Here is a 26,857-nt window from a genome sequence, read left to right as displayed (position 1 = left end):
GCTGTGCAGAAGCTTTTTATCTTGATGAAGTCCCAAAAGTTCATTTTTGCTTTTGTTTCACTAGCTTTTGGAGATGTATCTTGAAAGAAGTTGCTGTGGCCGATGTCAAAGAGGTTACTGCCTATGTTCTCCTCTAGGATTTTGATGGATTCCTGTCTCACATTGAGGTCTTTCATCCATTTTGAGTTTATCTTTGTGTATGGTGTTAGAGAATGGTCGATATAATACTAATTTTATATTATTCTAATTATACATGATATTATATATTTCTATATTTCTGTATTTTATATTATATAAAATACTCATGTATTATGTTATATAATTATATAAATACATAAGTAACCCAGTTACTTATATTGTCTCATTTTGCTACCACAGGTATCTTTTCCTTGAAAATGGAAATGGTAAAGTTCTGCTCAGGTCAGATGCTAGATACATTAATTGAATCTGTGCTTTACACCTACTCAGCAATGCTAAAGGACATGGCAATCTGCAAAATGATGAGAGGCCCCCCCCAATCCCCGTTAAATCACATTCCTATACTTTCTCATGCATCCATTTGACAAGTGTTACCAAATACCTGTTATATGCCAGGCTCTGCCCTGGGCACTGAGGTACAGAGCCTGATATGTCATGGTCGCTGGCCTCATGGGACTCACAGATGGGTCACTCAGCAGTCCCAGAAGGCCATGGTGGCCGCTGTCCTGGAGGAAGGAACTACAGGTCTATGGTGGCACAAAAAGAGGCAAGCGACCCTACCTGGAAAGGATTTCTGGAAGAAGAGTTGCCTAAGGGGGAATGGCTGTGATTAGAAGGCAGAAGTGGAAGGACAGGCATGATAGGTAGGGGACAGCATGTTAGGAACTAGTGTCCATGTTAAAATAGCGTGATACCTTCAGGAGAACAGGATAGTAGATTTGCTGACATACTGTCAGATACTGCTGACATAATAGCAAGAAAAATAATAATAGTATTCATAGGAGTAGTAACAGCAAATACTGAGCATTCACTGTTGTAAATGAATCTAAGCCCTTGGATGCATTATGTCAAATAGTCCCACAAAAACCTTAGAGTATAGATAGCCTTACATTCTGCATATTAAGATGAATGAACAGAAGAACCGATATGTTACTCAAGCTTGCTCAGCTGGTGAGTACAGCAGATCAAGGTCTGCCATCTTACCCTAGTGGCCTTGGACCAGGTGTTAACCTCTGTAAAACTCAGTCTCCTCCTCAGCAGAGTCAGGTTAAAGGTTCATTCTGAGAACACCATGGAATGAGGCTTGCACAGCACTGGGATCATGGAGAATGTCAATCAGTGGTAGATCAAGTGCCATGTTCTATTAGGGAGCAGATACTAGAAAAGTGGAGGGACAGCATGTTCTCAGGTAGACTGGGTCAGATCCCAGAGCACCAGCCTGTGGGATAAACTTAAGGGTGTGCTTTTCAGGGGTGCCTGGGTGGCTCAGTAGGTTAAGCATCTGCCTTCGGCTCAGGTCATGGTACCAGGGTCCTGGGACTGAGTCCCGCATGGGGCTCCCAGCTCAGCGGGGAGTCTGCTTCTCCCACTGCCCCTCCCCCCATTCGTGCTCTCTGTCTTTCACTCTTTTTCAAATAAATAAATAAAAATCTTTAAAATTTTTAAAGTAAAAAAAAGGGTGTGCTTTTCATTCTGAAAGCCATGGTAGGCACTGCAAAGCTTTGAGACAAATAGTGAGATGCTCAGTGTTGTGTTTGAGAAAAATCAATCTGTCCACGGTGTGAAGTACACCCGGAAACAGCCAGGCAGCCAGAAGTGTGTTGTCATCATCCAGGTGAGGAAGTTCAACAACCCAGACTAAGAGGTGATAGTCACAGAGATGTGCGTAGAAACAATACACTAACTAGATGTGGAGCTGAAGGAGGAAGAAGAGTCAGGTGACCCCCAGATTCCCGTCTTTAGCCTAGTGATAGGTAAATGGTTCAGCTTCATCCACCTAGGCAGGAAATGCAGTAAGAGGAATGTTATGGGTTGAATCTTGTTTGTTGATTCGTTTGTTGAAGTCCTAACCCCCAGTACCTCAGAAGGTGCCCTCATCTGGCTATAGGGTCTTTATAGAGATAATCAAGTTTAAATGAGGGTAGGTCCTAATCCAATATGACTAGTATCCTTATAAGAAGGGGAAATTTGGACACAGGTTGGACACCCTGGAATGAGGGTCACACAGCACTGGGATGGATAGAGGGAGGACCATGTGAAGAGGCCTAGGGAGAAGACAGCCATTTACAAACCAAGGACAGAGGGCTGGACCAGACCCTTCCCTCACAGCCACTGGAAGGAACCAACCCTGCCAACACCTTGATTTTGGACTTATAGCCTCCAGAATGGTGAAACAAATTTCTGTTGTGTAAGCCCCCTGGTCTGTGGTATTTTGTTATAATGGCCCCAGCAAAGCAATATAAGGAGTAACTCGTTTGGAGATAGCCAAGAGTTATGTTTTGGATGAGTTGACTTTGATGTGTTGTTTTTGGATAGCCAGGGGGAGACCGGCATCAAGGTTGTCATTCAATACACAAATCTAAGGCTCGGTGGGGGACTTGGGACCAGAGAATAGAGAGTAAGGTGTGTCACTCATTTCTGACACTCCTGCATCCATCCATCGAACCATGTGACCATTACATAATAGGAATTTGGAAAAAGTAGTTGAGTGGATTAATGTCATGGTGGCCTACGGACAGCAGGCAGGAGGGTCCACACGGATACTGGAACTAGATCTCATCTCCCGTCCCAGCACAAACGAGGTTAGCTCAAGCCCTGTTGGATTTTAGAGGATTGCTGCATTGGTTGCTGATATTTCCACTTATCAAGAAGGATAGTCCCCTCTTTGTTCTCTAAAATCAAGTGATAAAAAAAAATTAACCAAACATCAAAGGTATTCTTAGAAGAAAGAATGATACTCTGACTGGAGTCTTAGGTTCATGCCCATGTTCTGAAATGTTGACCCCCAAGTCAGTAACGTGTCTATTTTAGGCAGCAGCTTCAAAGTCTGCTTAGCTTAAAATGTCAAAATAAGTAGATGGCATGGCATTACGGAAAATGGCAAGAACCAGAAGTTAGGAGTCCTTGCTTTGATTCTCGATGTACCTTTGAAGAGCTGGGTCTACTTAACCTTTCTGAGTCACCTTTCCCTCATCTGTGGAACAATGATAGGGAGGGAGTAATTGGATGATCTTCTAACCCTGACATTCGAGGATTCTGTCAATGTTGCCTTTCATTGCCAGTGTTAGGAAGAATAACATTTCCAAAAATAGACCTGCCAACCTGATTTAGTCCACCAACATGAACACATGTAATGAAGTGATAGGCAGAAGTTAATATCACAGTTGACTTTGGTCGAATAATCTCTGCCTCCTTAAGATGGCAGAAAGAAGACTGGAAAGAGTACTTGGTTTTAGAATGCACCTTCATTAGCAGCAAATTGGATTTTACTGGAATGTTTCTGAATTCACATGATCACAGTATTTTGTCCAAGGACTTACATTTCTGACCATACTGAGAAAGGATGTGGAAAAAACACCCATTCCTAACTGGGTTTGTGGTTTCTCTTAGACCATTCAATATTTAAACCTCATGCATTCGCCTTTTCTTTATATGCCTGGACATCTCAGCCACAAAAGGGAACAGAGGATTAGGATTTATTGAGTAATTTATATTAAGTATCGTGTTTGGGGCCAGGTGCTTGGCCCGTGTTACACATTGCCTCATTTCACATGCCCCAGAATGGATGCTGTCACCATATCTTCCTGCATTCAATGTTGCTGAAGGTTGCATGCTTAGGGCTTCGAGTCTGGCAGTGGGAGTGTGCCTGGCCCATGAAAACAAGCCAGATGTACCTAGGAGTTACTGTTGCAGAAGCAACTCTCGACTGATAGCAGATGGAAATTTAGGGAATGAATACTCCAGCCTCCTCACCATGTGTTTGGGGATAACTCTGAGGTATATTCTACACCTGCTCAGGGAATTCCTCAGAAGGACTGAGTTCCGTTTACCCATGGTGGGTGCTGACTTGATAGCACACCGTTTATTGGCTGCCTTCTCTTTGTGTCTCGATACCCTAGTATTTCCTGTGGTCATATTCCAGATAGAGTATTTACTCTCAAATCCTTGCCTCAGCTTCTGGGGGATCCAAGCTAAGACATCTCCCAAGATCCCTATGGAGTAGGTACCATTACTGCTAATTTATAGATGAGGAACCTGAGGTTCAGTGTGGTAAAATAATAGTTAAGTCTTGGTACTGGGGTTTTTTAGTAGTTATCAACCAAGGGAGACTTTGTCCCCCAGGGGACATTCTGAAATGTCTGGAGACATTTTGGGTTATCAAAACCGAGGGGTGCTTACTTGCAGCTAGCAGGTCAGAGGTGAAAGTTGCTGCTAAACATCTTACAATGCCCACTTCAGCCCCCTACAAAAAGACTGATCCAGCCTAAGAAAGGTCAGTAATGGTAAGGTTGAGAAACCCCACTCTACTCCAGCAAGACTGGCTGTTGGATGGTAACTCTCCTGTGTGACTTGTCTATTGCATTTCACTTCCAGGGCCAAGCTGTGGCTCAGCTGTGTTCCACTATCCCCAATGTGACTGTCTTTGGAACAGCTTCTACTTTCAAGCATGAAGCAATCAAAGACTCCATGACCCACCTCTTTGACAGAAATGCAGACTATGTGCAGGAAGTGAAAAGGTAAGGTGTTTGCTCTAAAGAGCACCAGGTTGGTCCTTGCTCTTCTCTTAAAGAACAGTAGCACTCATTTAGAGAGGGCTGATGATCGTAAGAGTAATAGCAATCATAGTAAACATATATCGGGGGCCGAGTATTACTAGCTCTGTGCTGAATACTTGATGTGGATGAGCTCATTTAATTCTCAGCAACCCTATTATGACAGCCCCCTCCCCCCAATTTGGAGAGGATAAAACTGAGAAACAGTGCAGTTGAGTAACTTGCCAAGCTAGATTATGATAGTGGCTGTGATACGACCTTTACATCGAGAAGTTTATTTCTCATTCATTCACATGACAGACCAAGGAAATGTGGACTCCAACCTGGGTGTGACTGAGAGCCGCCGAAGGAACAAAGTGGTGACACGATCAGATTCGAGTTTTGAAGAGTCACTCGTGGTGTGTAGAGGAGGACTGGGAGGTGGGAGGCTGTAGGTAGGGAGATCAGGTTGCTGGTGGGTGCAGACCCACGGTGGGGAACGTGGGTTTATAACCTGACCCATGCTCCACCTGGGGTCCTGAAGCTATTGACTATGGCCCTGTGTGTGTCAATAGGGGAAATCAGGTGGGAAACCCAGCTACCTTGAGATGATTTGTGTGTCACACCCTTGCTGCCTCTCAGAATGGGGGGGGGGGAGGGCTGATGCTCAGGCTCGCTCCACTCCCAGCTCCTTAGGGGATTCAGAGAGGTCTCAGAGCTGTGGTTTCGGTCTCTTCATTTCCTGGCCCTAAATTGTATGACACAGAGAAAGTCAGTTGTCCGTCTAGCATCATAATCAAGAAACAACTTTCTCCAAATTGAAGGACTTGGAGGATGGGAGATCTGGTTGTCGAAGGGGATAGATTTAGACCAGATTAGGTGAAATTTGGGGAGTCTTTTGGAAAGGAGAGTCTTCTGATGCTCTGGATTTTCAGATTTTTTTTTAAATTTTAAAGGTAGAGATTTGCACAGAATTTAAGGTTGTCCCGATATTTCCAGTGGGGTGTGAAAAAAGAGCTTCCAAACTAGATATTAGAGGTTCAGCACCTGTTTCTCAGATATCTAGACATTGCAGGCATATTTTAAAGACTTCCTGGATGGACCTTTGCCTACTTTCCTAACCTTCATGTAGCTCTTCCTTCTTGTAACTTGAATCTCTTGAACTGTGGTCTGGAAAATGAACTGCCATGGTCCCTCCAGCAGGCTTTGCCTTTAATCCCTTAAATGATAATTTTGCAAGCATTCGTTCCTCATTCATACCCTGACCAACTTAATACCAGGTGTCTGTGATGGGCCAGGTGCTGTGCTAGGGCAGAAGATCTGGCCAAAAAAAACACCTTGAGAGTCACTGCCTTCATGGAGCTTTGAGTCTAGTTGGGGAAGAGGGACAAAAAACAGTATTTAAAAAATATATTGATGGGGATTAACATAAGAATAAAAAAAATATCTGAAGATAAAAGTAAAAAAAAAAAACAAAAAACTGAGAATCCTCAAATTTAACATGTGCAATGTAAAAATGGGTCAGACTTAGAGTTCCAGTTTTACACTAAGCAATATTGCATGGGCAAAGTCGGTCTTAATAAACATTGGTTATGTTTATTGTTAAAAAAAATATATATTGATTTATACTCTTGATATGTGCTCTGGTGGAGAAATGCAAGATGCTGGTGAACATATGCAGACAGGGAGATCAGACATAGAGTCCATCAAAGAGTGAGATTCGGGTTGAACATTAAAGGATGAGAAACTGTGGCCATAGGAACAGCATTTCTGACCAGGCAGAACAGCATGTGTTAAGGTCCAGGCTCAGGAATGACTTGGTAAATTCAAGAATCTGAAAGAGGACCAGAGTAGCTGCAGGTAGTAGGATGTGAGAAGCAATGGGCAAAGAGGGTCAGGAGGTGGCTACTCTTCTAAAAGAGTGACAGTGAGCGGCACCTGGGTGGCTCAGGTTGTGATTCCAGGGTCCTGGGATCGAGCCCCACATCAGGCTCCCGGCTCAGCAGGGAGCCTGCTTCTCCCTCTCCCTCTGTCCCTCTCCTGCTTGTGTTTTCTCTCTCTCAAATATATTAATAACATCTTAAATAAGTAAGTAAGTAAGTAAGTGACAGTACATAACCAGAGAGCTCCTGCCTTCCCCATTTTCCCTGGAGAATTTTCCATCTCCCCCCACCCCCATCACTGCACTGTCCTCAACCTGCTGCCCTTCTAGCCCTGAGTCAGTGATTCATGCTGATGTCAGAAGAGCAAAAGAGGGACGCCTGGGTGGCTCAGTCAGTTGAGCATCTGCCTTCAGCACAGGTCATGATCCCAGGGTCCTGGGATCCAGCCCCGCATGAGGCTTCCAGCTCGGCGGGAAGCCTGCTTCTCCCTCTCATTCTGCTGCTTCCCCTGCTTGTGCGCGCTCTCTCTCTCTGTCAAATAAATAAATCTTTAAAAAAAAGAAGAAGAGCAGAAAGAGACAGCATTTGAGACCTGCCTCAACACCAGCTTCTTTCAAATGTGACTTCCACCGATTCCTTATGTGTTTAATCAGAGACCCTACGATTCCATCAAAAATGACTAGGAAGCCACAGATGGGTTCATGCCCTCTGTCCCACCAACCATACCCTCAGCAAAGAATCCAGAAGAAGATACAAGCAACAGGTACTCAGTGCCTGTCGCAGAGCCAAGCACTGCTTCTGCCTCAGGGTAGGTGCTCAACATATACCAACAGGGTGAATTATAGCATTGTCTGTAATAGTGAGATTTCAGAACCAGCCTCCATTATCAACAGCAGGGAAACAGTTCAGTGCATTATGCTACACCCACACGTTTGAGTATTATGCAGCCCGTAAAAAAAAAAAAAAAAAAAAAAGATAATTATGAAGATTCTGTCACAAAATGAAAAAATATCCACAGTGGCATATTGAGTGGAAAAAAAGCAGAATGCCAAATTCTAGCTACACTGTGATCACAGCTTTGTATAAATTCTTGGCGCATGAAGACAAAAAATGAAAAGAAAGTGGGAAAAAAAATCCAACCACTAATATGCAATAGGAGTGCAATGTAGAGTGATTTCTCTTTGGTTTCTGACCATGGATTTTGTTTGTTACAGGGTTCTGTGGTGATACATGAGGGGAAAAATAATAACATAAAATTTCTTGAGATGCAAATTCTTTTGTAAGCCAGTCAATTGGTAAGCTTCTTTTGAACGCGTTCTCAGCCTTCAGCCAGGCATTGTAAAGGAAATGGGAGGAAATAGTTGTAATAGAGATCTCACCTTTACATCCCTTGCCCCTTCTCTGACTATGCTTGAAATCAAGTAGAAGAATTAGAAGCTTTGAGCATGTGCATCTCACTATAAGGACTTCAAAAGTAAAGAGGAGAGAAAGAGAAAGAGAGAGAGAGAGACAGAGACAGAGAGCACCAAAGTGGGCAGTCCCCAGCAGGGAGGTTGATGGAAGGGAAGCATTTCAGTAGGTAGCGGGAGGTGAGGAGCGAATCCCAGCCAGGTGAGCGGGTGCAGACAAGGTGGATCATAGCCCCAGGCTTTGCTGGTCTCCTCTCCCTCTGCTGACCCGTATGAGTGGACCACGGTGGTGCCCCTCAGACAATCCTGCCAGGGGAAATTTCCTCATTTTACAGATAAAGAAACGGAGATGGTAGAAATCAAGGAGAGTCTAATCACCTAGAGAGAGCACAGAATGTGATCGAGAATGGATTCCTAGGGGTGCCTGGATGGCTCAGTCGTTAAGCATCTGCCTTTGGCTCAGGACATGATCCCGGGGTCCTGGGATCGAGCCCTGCATCGGGCTCCCTGCTCAGCGGGAGCCTGCTTCTCCTTCTCCTGCTCCCCCTGTTTGTGCTCTGTGTCTCTGTCAAATAAATAAATAAAATCTTAAAAAAAAAAAAAAAGAATGGATTCCTAGAGGTGGTATTGCTAAGTAATTGTACACATTTACTAGGAAGCCTACTATGTGCCAGGCACTGTGCTCAGCACCCCGTGAAAAGCCTCTTGTGCACTGGGTACTGTGCTCAGCCCTCTGGGAGAAGCCTACTATGCACCAGGCACTGTGCTGAGCACCCTGAAAGGGCCTCATCCCTCCGTCACGAGCTCGGGGGCGAATGGTTAAAGCTATGGCACAGATGAGTTCTCAGAGAAAGAGGAATTCAGAAAGAGAAGCACTGAGTGGAGAACCAAGGATCCACCTGGAGATGAAAGTTACAATAAAGGGGGATACATTTCTTGGCAAAGTCAAGGGCTTCTCTCCCAGTAATGGCCCTGTTGGACCTACCACTGCTCAGGAGAAATTCTTCACTGATCTGTGTGGGTGGGAAGCAAAGAGGTGTATTCACAATAAAGGGGCAAGGGGTTGGGAACCGAGGAAGGACAGGCACGAAAACCTCAGGTCAACAATTCCAAAATATCTTGCTGCTGAATTTGGCCCAGAGAATCTCTGAGCTGGGGCTCTTTGTGTTTGCTTTTTGAATCTGCAGAGATTTATGACAGCAGGAGAAAGCCCTCACCCTGTCTGCTTTTGTGTAATTATGATTACACACACGCAGGTGAGGCGGGGGGAGGGGTGCTAAGAATGAGGATGGCCCCTGAGCTTCTGAGGGGTTGCCTAGCTGTGCTTGTGATTTCCATGGTTGTTTCATTAAAAGGAGCTGCTAAGGTGCTTTTCAGTGTGAGGTTGAGTAAGGGAAGCCCTGTTCCAAGCCTACTTGTGGGGCCTGGAGCAATGGAAATAGACCCGACTGAGTCCCATTCTGTCTGATTCACTGGTTGGGCTTTTAATGATTGACTGGGGGATGGAGCACCTTTTCAATTTTGTAACTCACCTGAAGGAACAAATCTAGCCTTCAAAGGAGCAACAACTGCTTAAAGATTTTTTTTTTAAAGATTTTTTATTTATTTATTTGACACAGAGAGAGATAGTGAGAGAAAGCACAAGCAGGGTGAGCAGCAGGCAGAGGGAGAGGGAGAAGCAGGCTCCGCTGAGCAGGGAGCCCGATGTGGGGCTCGATTCCAGGACCCTGGGACCATGACCTGAGCCGAAGGCAGACGCTTAACGACTGAGCCACCCAGGCGCCACAACTGCTTAAAGATTTGACAGAAACAACCAAAGCATCCTCACCCTCGGGGCACGGGGAATGACGTCACCCTCTGCTCAGTATCCATCTTGTTCTCACCCTCCACCCCCACCCCACCACTGACCTTCAAAAGGACACAGTGACAGCAAGAGGCAGGAGTTTGTGGCTGATGTGACCCCAGTGCATGTGCAAACCCTGCCTTACATGACTCAGCTATCTCAACGCCAAGAGAGGTGTGGGGAGAGAAGAACGCAGGAGATCTGCAGCATCTCCCTCCAGCAAGAAGCCCAGGGAGCAGCTCCCAGCTTTGCTCAGCCCCTGCTGGGACCCTGCGTGCCTAGTGATGGTAGTGGTGGTCATCAGGGCTGGCCAAGCTCACTATAGGAAACCCTGCCCTGCTTCTGGGGCCCTTACTTGGTTTCTGGATGTGATGGTTCAAGGCTCCTCATTCCCTGTAGTGGGCCCTAGGGTATGTTGCCTGGTTCCACCCACCCTGAAGGTTGCTGGGGTTAATGGTTGGGTTGTTGAAGTTTTGCAATCTTTCCTTTATACTCTTTTCCCAAACTAAAAGAATTCTCTTTCAGTTGGCCCACTCTGAAAAAATAATAAAAAAAGCTACCACGGACCCAGAAGTTACCATGCGCCAGGCCCTATGTTCCATGTGCATCAACTCATCCAAGCTTCACAGAGAAGCTTGGGATGGGAGTTATCACCATCATTCCCTTCCACAGGTGGGGACGCTGAGACACTAACAGGCTAAGTAACTCACCTGAGGTCACACAGCAAGTAGGTGGCAAACTAAATGCTCAATACTGAGGTGAAATTCATATTCCCATGCCTGCCCTACACTCCATGTTGGTTGTCCGTTGTGGCAGACATGCTTGGGTCCTTCTGGAAGGAGACAGTGTCCAGACAGAGTCTCTCATTACCATGGTTGGTGCCCCAAAGCCTCTTCCTTGGGCCTATTTGGTGCTGACTGCCCTGGGCCAACCTGTCAGAGTGTTTTCTGCAAAATGCCTTTCCTTCATCACCCAGCCAATTCTTGCTCATCACTAACAGAAGGATCCTCTTCCACTGCCCCAAGTGGCTCCACTGGACCTGTGGTGACTGCCTGGGCTGTCCATTTAGTCTGTCTTCCCTAGTATCCATGAGCTCCTGCATGACAGGGAAGAACCTGAGCCCTCATCTGTGTACCCCCAGTTCAGCACACACACTGTCCAGCATGAAGTAAGCACTCAGTGAGTGGTTGTCTAGTGGCTAGAAATTTAGGACAAATGTGTAGGACCCTGACCTTGGGCCTCTCCTATAATCTAAGACAAAAAAGCAGCTTCAAAGTAGAAACCTCCTGGCCTATCTGTTTGGAGTAACATGGTCTAACTCTGGATATATCTATATTTATTTTTAAAGACAGCATTTAAAACAGAATTTTCAAAGAATAAATTAAATTGACTCCTTCCCAGAGCTGCTTGCTCAAACAATGCTTCCGTAGTTAGACTGATTGGAACATTTATTAGCTCTTACATTCAGAATGGTGGCAAGGCCATTGCTCTGGAGTTAAACTGGACCGAGGTTTGAATTCTAGGTGTACCAGTTACATAAGCTTGGGCAAGGCGCTGCATCTGAGAACCTCCATTTCTTCCTCAAAAAAATGGAGTTAAAATGCCTGTCTCAGACTTGTCATGAAGATTAATTCTGAAATGCCCGGGATACAGCAGAGCTCAGAAAATGTGAGTTTCCTTTGAAGGAAGCACGCATATAGAAATGTGGAATACCAGTCTTAAAATGTTCTCTTCTTTGTCCTGCATTCATTCACTCATCATTTATTTAATCATCTATTCATACAATCAATCAATATTTGTTGAGAACTAACACTGTGTCCTGCAGGATAAGGAGGATTGAGGATAAAACAGGCAGCACAAACATGGTCACTGTCTCATGGGGCTTACATTTTGGTGGAAGAGACAAGAGAATAATTCCAGCCCATGACAAACTGAAAAGTGTCTTTAGTACAGATGCTAAAGTAGAGATAATTTGGGGCTGCCACTCCAGGTCGGGTGGTTAGTTACAGCATTTCTGGGGAGTTCACATGTGAGTAAGACCTGAAAGATGAGCTCTAGGGAGAACTGGGGAAAGGCTGTTCTGGCAGAGATTATAGCATATGCAAAGGTCCTGAGGTAGGAACGTTTTAGGAACTGCTACAAGGTCAGAATGCCCCGAGCAGTTAGTGGCAAGTATGGATGAGGAAGTGGGCAGTAGCTTATAGGTCACCCCTTGCTGTGGGCTGCCATGCATTTCCGCAGAACCAGAGAACAGAGCAACAGGCCTAGATGGGGCAGCTAATTAATACAAAGAGGTGTGACTGGTAGTTTATGGGAGGAAATGTGCACTCACAGAATACAGATGTGAGGAACATTAGGCAAGATGTGAGCATTTGGGTCTGGACAGGTCCTTCAGAGGTACCCTCAAAGGTGTGCACAGCCCAGCATTTGGGAGGCTGCTCCTGAGCACAGGTAGGCATCTTGCAGTAAAGGAAAGAGGTCCTGGGGAAATGGAGTTTGCAGGGAAGACCTGGTGGCCCAGGAGGGCTGGTCGTAGAAGCAGAGTGGGGTCCTACCTCCACAGGAGTGAACACACTTGGTAGAAGTGAGGAAGACAGGAGCACAGCTATCCAACCCATGATGCAAGGTGGAGACCTGATCACCAGGTGTGAGGCATCAACCTAGAGCCCACCAATGGAGTCTGTGTATTCCAACTCCCAACTGCCTCTCAGGCCTCACCTCTTTACATTTTCTTTACTGGCTGCTTCCCAGTCTTCCTGCTCACAGGCTTTCTCCCACCACAGGACCTTTGCATATGCTGTTCCCCCCCCCCCCCGGAACATTATTCCTGCCACTCTTTACCTAGATAACTTCTCCACTTTGCTTTTTCCCAGGGATGCATTCTCTGGCAGACCTGACTGGGCAAACTCTAGATTGATACGGTCTTGTGGCACTAGATGCCATTCAATTTCAATTTAATTTTTATTTGTGTAATTATAGGTTAACATCTACCTAACAGAAGTTCTAAAAGGGGAGAAATCAAATCTGTTTGGGCTTACACCTGCATCTCCAATGCCTAGTGCAGTGCCAGGGCCAAATATTTAATGAACAAATTAATTATTGATAAAAAAAAAATAGCCAGTTTGGCTCCCGAGTAGCTGGCTTAGACCAAAGTGTGGATCCAGAATCAGCAGCATCAGTATCTCCTAAGAACCTGTTAGAAACGCACATCTTTGGGCCCACCCCAAACCAACTGAATCAGAAGCTAGGAGGAGAGGGGGAAGGAGGGCAAATTACAGTCTGTTTTAATGAGTGCCCCCCCCCCAGATTCTGATGCACACTTAAGTTTTAGATCCACTGGCCTAATTCCCTAGTTCTGAATTTATAGGTGGGACTTGAACAGACATACCCTTACAGATAAGCATTCTATTAGGTAAAAGCTAAGCTGATAATTTTTGATGAGTCTTTGTAATGACTGGAGTTTGGACTTGACTCGAAGGCTTTTGAAGGTCATGACTCAGCTTTTGAAAGTCACAACTTGGCTGTCCTCGGGCATGGGGCAGTTGGCTTAGTGTCTGAACCCTAGAGATGCACATGCAATTTCCTACTTATGAAAACAGGATCCAGCTGTTGACATGAGCTCCAATGCCTGAACTTTGTTTGGGGATGAAGGTGGAGGAAGAAATACTGAGCTGTGTGCTAAGACAAGATAATCCTGCAAACTCACAAATCTGAAGAAATGCCATTCTTGTCTGAGCAGAGCAAGGCCTAGCCATAATTGGGAGCCCTGGGGGCATGAATATCTTCCCTACAATCCCCAGAGCCTTCCTGTTTAAAGCTCCCTCCCACAAGCATAATATCTTCTAACAGTAGAAGCCCAGTAGATGTTTGCTAAATGCATGAGTGAGTGAGTGAATCAATGAATGTATAAATAAATTAATGGAAGAAGGGATCAAAAAATGTTTCGTCTGCTTAATACAGTACAAATATGGATTCTCTCTACTCTGGAGCCTTCTACTCTACAGGAAGATCCTCTCTTTTTTTTTTTTAAGATTTATTTATTTGAGAGAGAGAGAAAGAGAATGGGGGTGAGGGGCAGAGAGAGAGGGAGAGAGAGAATCCTCAAGCAGGCTTCCCACTGAGCATGGAGCCTGATATGGGGCTTGACCCCAGAACCCTGAGATCAGGACCTGAGCCAAAACCAAGAGTCAGCTGCTTAACCAACTGAACCAACCAGGTGCCCTGAGATCCTGTCTATTTAACCTTCTTCCTCAAAGATTCCATTTTAGATTGAACCTAGAGATTGGATGAATACAAGTTTGTGAGTTAAATTAATGTGCTTCACTGAGGAGAGAGGGAGAAGGGGAGAAAAGCTAATCCCTGCTAGACTGGAAACCCCATGAAGACATGTTAGTTTTGTTCCCCCATCTCTCTTTCCAGCACCTCAGACAGAGCCTAGCCCATAGCTCAAGCTCCACAGATAGGAATTGTTGAGTGACTGACTTTGGAGTGATGGTTGTGTGGCTGGCAATGGGTCAAGCATTTGACACCTCATTTCATCCCCAGCACAAAGAAACATGCTTGTTCCACTTTATGAAGGAGAAAGCTAAGGCTCAGAGAAGTTGCAAGAGGTGGCTAGATACAAATTCAAATGTATTTATTCAATGAGCGGGATGTCCACGCTCACTCTCCTAACCCAGGCTGGCTCCTGATATCAGCCACCAGCCAGACTTTTAGCTGCCTCCAGCTCTGTGAAGTTCTTGAGTGGAACCCAGAAAGGTAAATCCATCTCCTGGCCTCCTGGCCTATTTATGGCTACTCCTGGAGCTCTAGCTCTTTCTGATTCTAGGAGTAAACAACATGACACAGGAAGGGAGAGCGATCAAAAGTTTGGTCCCTAACAGGTGACAGTATCTTACTTTGTCTTCACACCATTTAGAATCTCTCCTGAAGGAGTGGACCTTGTTTTGGATTGCCTCTGTGGGGATAACACTGGAAAAGGTCTCAGCCTTCTCAAACCACTGGGAACCTATATTTTATATGGTAAGTGCTGAAGACAAGAGGGTATGGTCTGAAACAGGGAGCACTGCATGCATGCTTACAAAAGCTCTGATGAATAAAATGTGTTGATATGTTGGGGTAATGAGATTGGGACGGCTTAATTTTTTTTAAAGATTTATTTATTTATTTTGGAGGGGGGACAGAGGGAGAGAATCTTCAAGCAGACTCCCCACTGGGTGTGGAACCCATCTTGGAGCTTGAACTCACAACCCGTGAGAACATGACCTGAGCCAAAACCAAGAGTTGGACGCTCAACCGACTAAGCCACTCAGGCACTCTGGGAGGGCTTTTTAAGTATTTTCCATAATATTACTATTGCCATTAGTTATTTTCAATTATAAAAGTAACACATGTGCCTACTGCCCTATTATCCCTATGAATACTTCTCACTCCAAAAGGGGTAAAGGAAGGTCAAGACAGTGTAGTCATTAACTTGACCAACAGAAGGTGGCACAGGTGGGAAATATTAATGGCTTCAAAGGAAATTCAAAAAATGAAGGAATGAAGGACCCACAGTAGGATGGGAGGGGTGGCTAAGATATGGCAGTTTTAAGGGAGATTCTTCCCTACTGGAGATGAAGTTGCAAATTACAACTCCTTCCTATTCTAAACTACTCCTGTATATCCTGATCACAAAGAAACCCTGAATGGTTGGAGCACACCTATGCTTTGGCAGCCCCTGATATGCTTTTCAGTTTGAGGGGATTTATCAACAATATCTGGGAGATTTTCTCCAGCAGAATGAGACCCCAGAGCCACCTCCCCCTCTTCTTCCTCTCTTCTGTTACATGATTGTAAACTGATTTAAACATTAGTCTCTACAAAGTCAAAGAAAGCCTACCTGAGAAGCCAGGTATCATATTCCAAAGCCAAAGGATACTGGGATTATCCAATGTTTGAGATTTTTGGCACTTCTGTCCCCTATAGGTCCAATAGAAAATTGAGCCTTAGCTCTGTATGACTCAGGAAAAAGTATTCATTTCCCTGCTAGTCACTGAGAAGCTTATAAAAGAGATATTTGAGAGGTATAAATATTTAAGCATCTTTTTATCATCATGATTATGACAGAAAGAGGGAATAAGCTTCCCATTGCTGGAGTGTTCTGGTATTTTCAATAGTGACCACATAGCTGAAAGTCTTTGCAAGTAGATGCATAATTCTTTAATTATTACTATTATTGATAAAAGAAGCTGTGAGCATCAATGCCCAATGTGGGGATATTGGATATGACTAACATGTGAGTCAAATGTTGATGGACAATTTATTCTTTCTTACTTATTCACCAGTTCTATTTTTGCTCTAGTTCCATGATGTCACTTGGCAGAATACAATTTTATCATCTCACAAGGATCTAACTGATTACACTGATTACAAAGTAACCAAAGCCTGGTACCACAATGCTTGGTGGTAGTCACCCCATAAAAGCAGACCAGTGATTAACTAACTGGCTACTAGTCTACCCAGGCCAAATAATGAAGTTCCAAATATACATTGCTTTTTCATTAAATAATGGTTCTCTGAGAAGGACTTATTCCCAATCTTTGGGGACAAGACAGGAAAGTTGTTGAAAAGGCACCAATATGGCATCTGATCTGTTAAGAGCTCTCATCCCCTCTGCATCCCCAAGAACCACACAAAGGGGCCTTTTCTTTCTGTAAGAGCATCTTAGGAAATCTTCCTAACACCATCTCCCATCTTCCCTCTGAATATTGCTTGTTCCCTTTAACAAAGCTCAGTTTCTCACACCATTTGTCTCAAGTGGTTTTGTCCTCTCTGCTCAGATTTCTTTGGCGCTAGTACATTGATCACACCACTTCCTGGGTTCCTGAATCTATATTCACTCTCACCTGCTCTTCTGTACCCCATTTTTCCATCCATCTAAATTCTAGCTCAGTCCTATCTCTCCCTGCAACTTAAGTGCCCAGCCCACCAGAGCCCCAAGCCCTTCACTTAAGGAATCAAATTCAAATCATGAGTGAGGCTCATATAGGACTTCATTTCCCAGTCTTGAAGAATGGAACCAATAAGACATTTCAAGCAACTTATCATTTTATTAGAAAGTGGGTCTAAATCACATTTTTGCTACATGCCCAATTTTCCAAAGTAATGACATGGTCACCTTGAGAAATACTGCTTTCTCTTTGATCCAGTGACACTTGGCTAAAATTAAGTAAACTTAATGCCACCCACTCCCTTAATTTCCCTCATTTTTCTAAGGCTGCATTAAAGTTTTTTCAAGCTCTTGACAGTTCTGGACCAAACAACTGCCATTCTTCTGTATGTAGCAAGAGATGTTGGTTTTCATTAGCAATAGCTTGACTTGGGAATCTTCCATTTGCAGGTTCATCCAACATGGTGACTGGAGAGACCAAGAGCTTCTTTAGCTTTGCAAAATCAGTAAGTATCTGTACATGTCAAATGTACTATGGTAGTGCGTGATTTGCATGTTGTGAGCTCTTCCATCTAAAGACATTGATCTAATAACCTAAACCTTGTTTGTCCTTCATCTGCATCATTCATTTTCAATAAACCCTGTGTTCCCACCCTGGTCACTACACATGGACAAGACTCTGTATTAACTTTGGCTGCTTTGTCTAAATGAAGCAGAGAGGTGGGAGCATCCGAGAAACTCAAGAAAGCTTTATTTTGATTTCAACAGAGATTGCTTAAGTTTTTGTGTTTTTAATCATTCATTGGTAAAAAATAAACTTGGCATTAAGTGAATTTTATTTGCTTTATGGAGAAACCAACTGTGAGTTGGTTTCTGACCAGGTCTCTAGGGGTCCTTAAGATTTCTCTGTACCTCCATTCTACTGAGTTGGAGACCCAAATGGGATCCCACAATTGTAGTGAGCCCCCTGGGTGGTTTTAGACACAGGCAAATCTCTGAACCTGTAGCTTAAATAATCATGCTCTGAATGTAGTTGTTACTTTGTGATTGAGAAACCACATCCCTGGGCATTCCAACCTACTCCGATCTATATTGCCACCTAGAGCAACACTTGCTAGAATTAAGCTAATTTGGACTTGAACTTCAGTTTTTACCCCTGCCTCCCAACAGAGAATTGCTGCTTCTCACAAGAGCTTGCTCTTATCTCCTCTCCTGAGCCTCCTAAGCAGCCAGCACATCATTGATTGGTTCACTCACTTTGTGAGCACCGTCTGAGCACCTGCCATGTGTGCAAGTCACCAGGGCATTGCAGTGAATGAGATGGGCACATATTAGCCCCTTATGACTCTCACATTCTAATGAGGGAGACAAACTGAAAGAAGTAAAACATATTAATAAGATGATTATTGTAAATGGTCGTAAGAACTCTGAAAGGGATTCAAAACAGGATGCAGGATGGGGTGGAGGCATCTGGAATAGGGTGGCCAGGGAAAGCCATAGAAATCATTCTAAGTGTGGCACTACGGGGTATTCATATGTCCCCTAAGTGCCAACATTGCAGCTGCACAAGGCTTCACCCCCAAACATTCCCTGATTCTGGAATGATTCGTACTCCCTGCCCTGTGACAGTAGAATTAAAGGACCTGTCTTTGCCTTTGAACTTCCAAATTTAGGTCAAGGATCACTGCAATGACAGAATCTGTAAGGGAGCAAGAATGGAGTGTAATGAAGGATGCTGTCTGGAGCAAGTCCCATGAACACAGGCTTTGCGCCACTCGCAGCTGTTTTGTTGCCATGGCTGTAATTAACGTGATGCTGACAGCCTGCTGTGGGTAACCAAATTGATCCCAAATTACATGCAGTTGTAAGGAGTGTTTTCCTTTTCTCCCCTAAACGCACAATCAGAACACACAGTGTTAATGAAATAACTGCAGTGTGCCCAGGTTCAGTGAAGGCACTCATAAAAACATGGCCAGGATGGAGGTTGAGATTCTCCTGCCTGAAACAGGGGTGCCGATTAAAAGAATGCTACATAGTTGGAGGTCAAGAACAAAGACTATTTCCTTTCAGAGGTCAGGTCCAATATTAGTTGGTCAGTGAGAAGCAAAATGAAGATAGGGCATGCCAAGGAGTGGAATGATGACTTTGTTCTAGAAGGTTCTAGAAAGGAATTTTCTTCTATATATTGGAGAAAGGCTTAGAAAATAAAGCCATACTTGGACATATACAAGAATTTCTCACTTAGATATCCTAATTATGTTCCACCTTAAAACTTGCAGAGCTGGTACTCACTCTTTGTCAAACACGCCACTGGCTTTTAGACTATAGCATTGGTTAACAATGGTTAACAACTAGAGAGCAATCTGACTTCAATTCAGAGCTCCTCCTCACTAAATCAAAGATAACAGAAATACTTTATATTTATAGAAAACCTACTCCAGGTCAGACACTGTTCTAAGAACTTTGTATATATATTAACACATTTGTTCCTCATGATTGACCCCATGAGATACAGTAGGGAAACTCAGCACAGAGAAGTTAGGTGACTTGCCTAAAGTTGCACAGCTAGTAAGTGGCAGAACTGGGATTCAAAACCAGGCATTTGGCTCTAGAACTCCCTTAACCATAGCTGCAGGAATTGCAGATTTAGCAAGCATTCATTTCACAAACATTTACTTGAACGTTGCAGATGCACCATGAAACAAGTCATTAATCATTTCTCTACTTTGTGTTTGTGGGAAGCCAGCCCATGGCCAAATATATGTCTCTCCTCGAGCTGGCCTCCAGGCCCTCAGGGGATGTACATTAGTAAAGAATTTCGTGCATGAACCTTATCCCTTTTTTTGACTTACCTTTCTCACACTTATTTTCCTAACAATATGATTGTCCCACTTAAAAAATATGTATCAAAATCTTTTGTGAGCTTTCGTGAGCTCCCACAATTCAGGGAAGAGGCAGGATGTAAATAAACACCCCAATAACATAAATATTATGAATGCCCCTAAGTGCCCATCACATTCCTCTCTGCCTTCTCTTTTAAACGATTCACCACTTCTCCTTAGAGCCCTTAGAAACTGGAACTTGGCATTTCTAAATTCTGACCAGCACCAAAGAAAATACAGGTAAATCAGAACGAAACAGTTGGATAACCATTAGTGGATTATTTACTTATTCTCTTGTCTGAAGTGGGGGATGAGAGGCTGGAAATAGCCACATTTGGCACTTGTGTGTGTGTTCCATCTAGGACTTTAGCGCTATTGGCATTTGGGGCTGGATAACTCTTTGTCATGAGGGGTTGCCCAGTGCACTGTGGGATGTTCACCAGCACCCCTGGCTTCTAGCCACTAGATGCCAAGTTTGCCCTCCCCTCCAGTCACCACCACAAAAACACCCCCAGACATCACCCACTGTCCCTCAGATAGGTCCCAACACTGTGGCTTCACGCTCCATCATGCTATGCTTTCCGCCTGAATTATGTTCCCTCACCCTTTTCTGGTGGATTCCTACCCACCTCTCCAGCTGTACCATCATTCCCCCTAGGAAAGCTGCTCTTGTGGCTGGGTCACCATCCCACTGAGTCCCTACCACACTTGGTGGACTTCTCTGCCACCCCTCTCCTTCCCCACCATTCATAAGCTAAACTCTTCAGAAGCCTGAGAGGAAGTACCCTGCCACTCTCTGTAGCCCAGGGATATGAAGCACACAGAAGAACAGGGAGCAGAAGTGGTAGCAGGATTCAGCTCCAGAGCCGACAGTCCTAACCCTGTGCCTCAATGTTCCGATGACATGCGGCCCAATAGCTGTTTTCAGGAAGTTTGTTTCTCTCTCCCACCTAGACGCCGTGCTCTGCTCACAAGCATCACCATGCACTCACAGCACTGCCTGGCTAAGTAGCTGCCTTAAAAAATACCCCAACAAGGACCATCCCTTGGCCAGCTGGAATCCGTCCCACTGCAGCCCTATTCTCTGCACACGATGCTGTGAACACGGCTGGCTTTGGTTCCTTGTAACGGACACCTTCTCTCCTTCCAGTGGTGGCAGGTCGAGAAGGTGAACCCCATCAAGCTCTACGAAGAGAACAAAGTCATCGCGGGATTTTCCCTTTTAAATCTGCTCTTCAAACAGGGCCGTGCAGGCCTCATTCGAGGAGTGGTGGACAAACTCATTGGGCTCTACAACCACAAGAAGATCAAGCCCGTGGTAGACTCCCTTTGGGCCCTGGAGGAGGTAAGAATGATGTTTTTCCCCCAGCAAATAATCTCTTTTTAGCCCAGGGAGATTTGGGCAGCCAGATACAATCTTTTATTCAAAGATTATTCTCCAGGTTTGTTCGTTTTAAATGAGGGTCCTAAAAGTCATTGTCCTAGAGTTTGGGCTTTGGATGTAAGAAATACTCTAAGTTCCGTAGTGGTTCTCAAACCATGTGCCTCAACCTACCACTATGAGTCCTTCTCAGATAGGCCACCAAGTTTTCATGGGTGTGGACGGTCCACCTGGGTTCTCAGAGGGCATGAATATTGCTGCAGCATCATTTATATTATCACCTCGTGAGTAGATGACATCAAGGTTGGGGCAGACAGTGGCTCAGAGCTGAAATGTTTTGTATGCTAAACTCACTGCTGTTAGCGGTCACAATGGGCACTGTAATTATGAATGAATTGTCGGGTCTAGTATTGGACTGAGTGTGTTTGTTAACTGATCTGCCAAAAGTTCTAGGATTTGAAAGCATTCCTCGATCATGAAAAAAATCTAGACTCCATAATGTAACCTTTCGGGATACTGAAGCATGAACTGGCTGCACTGGGGCAGGTGGTATGTGCTAGGAGGAGGCAGGGTCTAGAAAATCCTCCAGGATCAGGGAAGTTCTGGACATTTGGGTAGCCAGTCTTGGTAGCTACCTGTGCAGAGAAAATAAAGAGGTATAACCTAGGTTGACATTTCACTAAGAAATCTTCGTAGGTCAGGCCGTTGGCTTCAGGCAGCCATGAAGCCCCCTGAGAAATATCTTAAAATATGTAGGAATGTGTTTTGTGTTTGTTTGGCTTTTGCATTTTGCATGGGTGAGTGCCTTACAAGAATTTTTTTGTACTTTGGGGAGTCACAGACATCCTTGGAAAAGCTAACAAACATAATGTTCTGTGATACACATAGTAGGTATTGTCCTGACAATAAAGTTGGTGCTATTTGCCTAATGAACTAAGTTGGCCAAAATCCAGTGGCTCCCCTAAGCACAGAAATTGCCCTAAAAAAAGCTTTGTGGGGGTCCCCATGTAATCGAGTAAAACTGGTCTTGGGTGAATGGACCAGGAGTGCCTCTTTGATACTGCAGGATCATGAATGGTCTTAAAAAAATACCCAGCTACCAAAACCCTTGTGTCTTCTGATAAAAGAAATACATGCTTATCGTAGGAAAGACCTAAATTAAGAACAGAAGCGTAAGGAGAAAATAAACTGCAAGTGCACATTTCAGAGATAACATTGCCAACATTTTGGCTTGTGTCCTTCCAGTCTTTTTTTCTTTTGCAGATGTTCACTGTGATTCGGTTTCTTGTTAAATCAGATAATCATGCATTCCTTCTGCTGTGTAATCTCCAAGATGGCTAGCCTACTGTTATACATTCCTTGAAAACGTTTTTAATTTACTGAGTCAGACATACGGATGGTATTCACTGTGTTATCTCAGTGGCATAGAGAAGGGCTGGACTGCATGGTTCCTGGTTCTCAGTGGTCAGAGAGGAGAGAGAACTGGGGGTAGTCAAGACCAGGGCTAAGAGATTAACTTGACTATGGGACAAAGAAGGGGGCTTATACTTAAACTCAGGGTTTAAAAGGGAAGCATTTAAGTGAGAGTTGAAATCCAGGAGGGGTGCAGTTGACCCCGTGGGTCCTTATTCTCATATTTGAAATCATTTCTTGGTCACAAATAGGTATTGAATAATTACTATGTGCTCAGCACTGTGCAGATGCTGGGGACACAGTGGTGAACAGACAGCCAAAATACCTGGGTTTCATGCAGCTTACATTTAGAGGGATGGAGGGAGGGGCAGAAAATACTGGACAGTGAACAGAAATCAGCAGGGTATTTGCAAATTGTCATAAGTTCCTGAAAGGAATTAAATGAGGGTATATGTTGGAAGTAAGTGGAGCGGGAAGAGTTTTCACAGACCAGTGGTTTTCAACCTCTTTTTCCTTATTATCTGCCCCTCACAGGAGACTTTTTAGACTTCTTTTCCTGATGAATCCCCTCTATGATATTTTAATACCATAGGGATACCATCTATCTCTCTATCAATTCAGCTACCTACCTATCATCTAGCTAGCTATCCTTCTGTTTATGTCCTACATGTATATCTGTGCTTTACAGATTAAAAGAGTAAGATTTTTTTCATCCTCCAAGAACCAATTTTTATCCCTTTGGGGGGGGGGGTGGTATCGCACTCATTGAAAATGCATTCGGTACAGTGACTTCAGACAAGAAAGGTTAGTTATCATTCAAGCTGGGACATGAAAGAGGCTGAAAGCTACAAAAAAGTGCCTCCAAGGCAGAGAGACCCTCAAGAGTAAAAGGACAAGGCTTATGTGGCCCCTTTCCACAGGTTGGTATGAGCAAATGTGGGAATGGTATTTATCCAAAGGATACAAACATAGTGATTTGAAGGGGCACCTGCACCCCAATGTTTATAGCAGCAATGCCCATAATAGCCAAACTATGGAAAGAGCCCAGATGTCCATTGACAGATGAATGGATAAAGAAGATGTGGCATATGTGTGTGTGTGTGTACACACACACACACACACACACACACACAGGAATATTATTCAGCCATCAGAAAGAATGAAATCTTGCTATTTGCAATGATGTGGATGGAACTAGAAGGTATTATGCTAAGTGAAATCAATCAGAGAAAGATAAATATATGATTTCACTCATGTGGAATTTAAGAAACAAAACAGGTGAACAGGGGAAGGGAAGGAAAAATAAAATGAGAGGAAAACAGAGAAGGAGGCAAACCATAAGAGACTCTTCACTACAGGGAACAAACTGAGGGTTGCTGAAGGGGAGGTTGGTGGGGGGAAAGGGTAACTGGGTGATGGGCATTAAAGAGGGCTCGTGAAGTAATGAGCACTGGGTGTTGTATGAAACTGATGAATCACTGAATTCTACCACTGAAACTAGTAATACAGTATATGTTAATTAAATTGAATTTAAATTAAAAAATTTTTTAAAAAAGGAGTACCGGAGTAGGTGAGCAGGGCCCAGATAGAAATCTGGAGTTTAGTCTAAGTCCCATGGGAGGCTGCTAGCAGGTCATGGTCAGGAGGTGCCACATTGGGACCCCAAGGGTATGATCCAGTAGGGAAGAAGCAAAAATTGTGAGACTGGGTCCCAGGCTCCAGCTGCAGAAGTCTGATATTCAAGGAAGCTCTTGACCTGACTTGGGAATGGGAGCGGGGGCTAACCTGAGCTCAGTGCTCATTCGGGAGGGTCTGCTCATGTAAGGCAGTGGGGGACAGTGGAGCCCCATGCATGTGGGAGTTAAGTCAGGATGGGTTCTGCGAGGATGCAGAGCACAGGTTCTCAGGACCCGCGCTGACCAGAGGCGGGAAGCTCAGGCTGGCAGTCGTGGTGGACTGAGTCAGGGATCCTATCCACACAAGTCCGGGTACTTTATTCCAAATACTTCCCCAATTCACCCACTTGCTCTCCTTTCCACTCATGGCACTGTGGTCTAAGCTGGTCTCCCTCCTGCATGAGCTCCTGACTGGCCCCTCACTTCCATCTTGCCCCAGTGCAGGGCATTCTCCACCCAGCAGCCCACCCTTGGGCCTTATCACTTATCACCTTATCACTATCACCCTTATCACTCCCTAACCCAGACCGTGTCCACCCTGCTTAAAATCCCGCTGTGACTTCCCACTGCACCTGATCTGCAGTCTGAATTCTTTCCTGGACTGTACAGCTTTGTCTGGTCGTAACTCCTGCCCCTCTCATCATCTTCTCACTGTCCACTTCGCCTCCTCCATCCGAGTTGCAGTGGCCTGTGTGTCCCTGGTCCTGAAACTACCCAAGCCTTTGGGAACAGAGGTATTTTGAATACTCCTCCTCCAGATTTTCACAGAGCTGCTTCCTTCCACCCATTCATATCTCAGCTTCAATGTGACCTAAATAGAGAGACCTTCCGTAAGCCCCTCCTGAAGGGTTCTTCCTACACAGCCACCCACCCAGGTGGCTCTTTTTACTCTGTTCGACCAATCTCCATTGTATTTATCACTGGTTGAAATGCTCTTGTTCATCTGTTGGCTTGTCGAGACTCTTGTCTCCCTTCCACTATGAAGTAAGCCCCAGATGAGGAAAGACCCTGACTGTGCCGTTCAAGACCCCAGTGCCTGGCCTGGAGTCGATGCTCAATAAACACTCATTACATGAGTGAACTGATGAATCCAGCAATACACAGAAATAGGACTACCTGCGTATTCTCTATGTTCAATAATAAATATGTGTTGAATGACGAATAAATGAATGAATGAACAAGACATACTAAAACCAGGTATTATTACTTAAAGACAACCCGGGCCCAATTGACATGTTGGCCAAATCATCCTTTGCTGGGGGTGGGGGTGGCCCTATGCTTTGTAGGATTAGTAGCATCTCTGGTCTCTGCCCACTAGACACCAGTAGCGCCACCCACTGCCAGCCATGACAATAAAAAATATCACTAGACGTGGTCAAATGTCCCTGGGAGGAGGGGCAAGACCTCCACAAATTGAGAAACACTGCTTTAAAAGAAGCCATATTGGTTAAGATAGTCCGTAGGAAAACAAAGGGATTATACGTTCCTATGGCAGGCTAGTCATCCACAGAGGGGGGAGAGAGACAGCCGTGCCTGTTTGCCAACAAAAACGTCCACAGCCACTCATCAGAACACCCACCAACTTTCTGGGGGATCTTTTCTACAATATTTACAGACATCTGTTTAGAGCTGCAGTTGGCCCAAACTCAGTTATTTATCAAGCCCACGTGGCTCTTCTGGGCTCGAGGAGAATAGAGTATGCTTATTACTTGCGAACCTCAGAGGGATGACTGTAATGATTTTTTTCCCCTCCCCTTTGGTAAATGATTTCACAAAATTGCTTTTCAGGCCAGCTCTGTAACCTCATCGATGGAATATAAAGCCCATAGGGATTAAAAGAAAATTTTCTTGGCCTCTCTGAGCCCTCAGACTAGAAGATTTAATAATTTCAGGAACGATTTAGTGTTTCTTTTTAGCCATCTGTCTTTGACTTTATTGTAAGTTTAATACACGAAGCAGAGATATGCTCCAGCTTCAGGTTTGCCTCCAGATATTAAAGATGCAGCTGTACATTAAGTTAGAAAAAAGCTCATCTCTCCAAACAGTTCAGAGATGGGAAAGGAATGAAACATACTTGTATTTGTCAACCAAGCAGCAGTGACATTACTGAGACCTACTATGTGTGAGTACTATTTTAGGATTCCCTGGCCCTTACGTTTATGATTTAGTTTCTCACACAAAACCGAGGTGTCGGTCATGGGGTACTGTTTTCAAGTGCAACTGGATTTGAAAACTAGAGAGAATAATGTTAATTAAGAATCTATTGGGACTTCATCAAGATAAAAAGCTTTTGCACAGCAAAGGAAACAGTCAACAAAACCAAAAGACAACCGACAGAATGGGAGAAGATATTTGCAAATGACATATCAGATAAAGGGCTAGTATCCAAAATCTATAAAGAACTTATCAAACTCAACACCCAAAGAACAACTAATCCAATCAAGAAATGGGTGGAAGACATGAACAGACATTTCTGCAAAGAAGACATCCAAATGGCCAACAGACACATGAGAAAGTGCACAACATCACTTGGCATCAGGGAAATCCAAATGAAAACCTCAATGAGATACCACCTCACACCAGTCAGAATGGCTAAAATTAACAAGTCAGGAAATGACAGATGTTGGCGAGGATGCAGAGAAAGGGGAACCCTCCTACACTGTTGGTGGGAATGCAAGCTGGTGCAGCCACTCCGGAAAACAGTATGGA

General features: G+C 44.4%; 1 protein-coding gene across 2 annotated transcripts in view; it reads left to right on the top strand.

The window, feature by feature from the left end:
- Positions 1-26,857, top strand: part of VAT1L (vesicle amine transport 1 like) — a 141,785-nt gene that overhangs the window by 53,008 nt on the left and 61,920 nt on the right. For both annotated transcript variants that reach the window (XM_081806342.1, XM_081806343.1), the window contains exons 4-7: positions 4,573-4,715; positions 14,784-14,887; positions 17,247-17,302; positions 20,829-21,023. In XM_081806342.1, the coding sequence (XP_081662468.1) occupies positions 4,573-4,715; positions 14,784-14,887; positions 17,247-17,302; positions 20,829-21,023 (498 nt within the window). The remainder of the gene's footprint in view (positions 1-4,572; positions 4,716-14,783; positions 14,888-17,246; positions 17,303-20,828; positions 21,024-26,857) is intronic.

This window comes from Leptonychotes weddellii, chromosome 16 (genome assembly GCF_054177405.1).
Source record: "Leptonychotes weddellii isolate Sample4059 chromosome 16, ASM5417740v2, whole genome shotgun sequence".
Lineage (NCBI taxonomy): Eukaryota > Metazoa > Chordata > Mammalia > Carnivora > Phocidae > Leptonychotes > Leptonychotes weddellii.
This window is presented reverse-complemented; position numbering and strand designations above follow the sequence as displayed.